The sequence below is a fragment of the Paracoccidioides brasiliensis genome (genome assembly GCF_000150735.1).
Source record: "Paracoccidioides brasiliensis Pb18 unplaced genomic scaffold supercont2.4, whole genome shotgun sequence".
Lineage (NCBI taxonomy): Eukaryota > Fungi > Ascomycota > Eurotiomycetes > Onygenales > Ajellomycetaceae > Paracoccidioides > Paracoccidioides brasiliensis.
Genome location: NW_011371361.1, coordinates 2,736,128 through 2,738,742, shown reverse-complemented (window position 1 = coordinate 2,738,742; position 2,615 = coordinate 2,736,128). Strand labels below are relative to the sequence as shown.

The window sequence follows — 2,615 nt, the reverse complement described above, 5'->3', positions numbered from 1 at the left end:
CTTTCCCGCCCCCCCCCCCCCCCCCCCCCTTTTTTTTTTTTTTAAACTCTCTACACTTCTCTTCAGTGTCGTCTTTCCATACTTTCCCCCACCAACCCAACCCAACCCAACCCCCTCGTTTTCTTTAAATTTAGCTATATTAAGATTGTTGCGTGATTAGTAAGAATGTCTGATTCTGCATGTAACTGTATAAATGCCCATTGCAGGCTGACCCACTTTTTATAATTTCTTGCACGCCTGATAGGGATAGGGATGCTTTTGCGTTGAAAAGTGAAGAGTAATCACGAACTCAAAATAAGCAATGATAGGGAAGATAGCCGACAAGGAAGGGAGACAAACTTAACGCAACAGGTTCTCTGGATCACGCAAACTCAATGGGAGCATCCAGAAAGACAATCAACATATTACGGCCTATAAAACCTTGGGGGACTGGAGGGTGAAAAAGTGTATTTCTCAGGGTGAGATGTTAATATTCCACCCACGACCCCGGGGCTAAAAAATAAAAAAGGAAATGATGGTACTCCGTATTTAGAATGCAGAGAGAACAGGAAAAGGAAGGAAATCAAGCTAGGAGGGGAGGGGAGGGGACGGGAAGGGAAGGGAGGGAAGATGGAGGGAGATGGGAAGATGATCCGGATATTGTCTGTTTGTTTTACTTTAGTACCTGCAATCCTTTTTCTCTCCGGCTGTAAAGTTTACGGAGGGAGCGTGGAAACCAAAATCTCTCATTGCTTTACCCGACCTTGTCGTCGCCCTGAGCTTCTGGAAGGGGCAGCTGAACGGCGTTTGGACTGCGGTGGGATGGGGTTTAATCTCTTCTTCCTGGGAAGAGGAGCGAAGTCATCCAATTAGGCACGCTCGTGTGCCATCATTTGCGGCGGGGTGACGGCCGGGGCGACGGCCGGGGCGAACGGCCGGGGCAACGGCTAGCCCCATACGCCCCAAGCAGTTGTTGGTTGTTAGGTGCAACAACCAAAGGTCTCGCCCGGCTTCGACTCGATTCTTGCGCTTCCAGGCCCATGGTCGTTCATCCCTCTCTTCCCCCCCATCTCCATCTCCCAAGTTCGGGCTTGGGCGGTTATAAATAACCCGGGATCCCAATGTTATTTCTCCCAATCTGCCTGTCGAGGTAGCTCCTAGCCCCGTCAATTCTCCGTTGCGAATTCGAAGCTGCCTCCAATTGTGCGGTGATGGCGTGGAAATGAGAGCCTCTGCTGAGACAACAACAACTTGTGGTCGTGGGTTCAAATCCCACCACCATGTATTGATGTATTGATCACGGAGGGGGTGGCTGGTGGCAGGTTGACGGTGATGCTTGATAAAGGGCCCACTCAAACGTGGTTTCTATTGGCTGCGCGTGCTTAAATCGTGCTTAAATAATTCCACCTACTGTGGCTGGGTTGGTGAGACTTTTCCCAGCTAGTATAAGATACTGAGTTGCAGATGTCATCATATCCACATGGGTGTGGTTGACATCAAAGACGCCATCCTTGAATCATGTATCTAACTGGAGTATTGGCCCCAGTCAGGCTATCATTGATGCATATATATATATATATATATATATATGTAGCCGGGTAAATAATGTTTGGCAGCTTCTCTGGCGTTTCTCGTTCTCCTGCCGGTACTAGATCTGCCCGAACTAAATAAACAATCCGAGTGGTAGCCTCCCCATTTCAGGGAATCCGATTCAATCAATGGATAATGTCTTGAAGCCCCTGGATATCAGCCTACACAACACCTCCATGTACTCCTCCCCTATGATCAACCCATTTTGTGGTTCTTCATCGTTGCGATTGTTCACGTATTCGCGTCAATTATCACGGGAACGGTTGAGACAACCGGCGCTTCGTATCTTGTTCAGCCACCTCTTTTCGCAATAGATTTCCGCACTAATCAAGGACCAGGGGGAGGGCAGATCAACCCGAGTTCTTCCTTAGACTTCCCGTGACTGTCAAATGATCAAGGGCTTGATCTCGTTACACATGGTAATAGCAGTTGAAAAGGTTCCAAGTTCTGGTTTGTTCCGAGTTCTCCTCCCCTATCCAAACCAGGGATCGACGCGCCGGGGAGTCGGGAAAGTAAAATGGTATTGCCATTGCAGACTCGACTTCGGAAAATTTTGACAGCCAGCGTGCGAACTGTCAAAAGCATCTGAAGATTCCTTTTCATCTTGGTAACCTGAATCTGCCTTTTTTTTTTTTTTTTTTTTTCACAACCAGTCGCACTGCTCTATCAAGATTTCCCCTTCAATTCCAGACCGGCCAGATTTGCGTTTTCACTTCTGGTCGCTGGGGAATTCGCTTTTGAACATGCCTTAATTCATCCACAATCCAGGCCGGATTGGAGTTCGTTTATTAATCTCAGTAGAACCCAGGTTTCGGCTTCAAGATTGGACCTATTTTGCTGCTCTTCAATCTGTTGTGTCTCCGCCGCGGCGACGGATGTTGTAAGTTGGAGTTTCTTGCCCTGGGTACCTTAAATAAATACGTTGCAGTGAATTGGGTTAAGAATCAGCCCTAAACTCATTTGTGGGTTTTCGCTATTTATCATTTTGCCGCAAAAAATATTAACTAATTAGTTATTCGGTTGGAAGAAAAATTCTTTTTTTTTTT

General features: G+C 47.2%; 1 protein-coding gene across 1 annotated transcript; it reads right to left on the bottom strand.

Moving 5' to 3' along the window:
- Positions 1-840: 840 nt before the first annotated feature.
- On the bottom strand, positions 841-1,450 carry PADG_04373 (uncharacterized protein; the record flags this gene model as incomplete). Its single annotated transcript, XM_010761135.1, has 2 exons — positions 841-1,314; positions 1,391-1,450. 2 exons carry the CDS (start codon positions 1,448-1,450, stop codon positions 841-843), a joined length of 534 nt encoding a protein of 177 aa, XP_010759437.1.
- Positions 1,451-2,615: the final 1,165 nt, after the last annotated feature.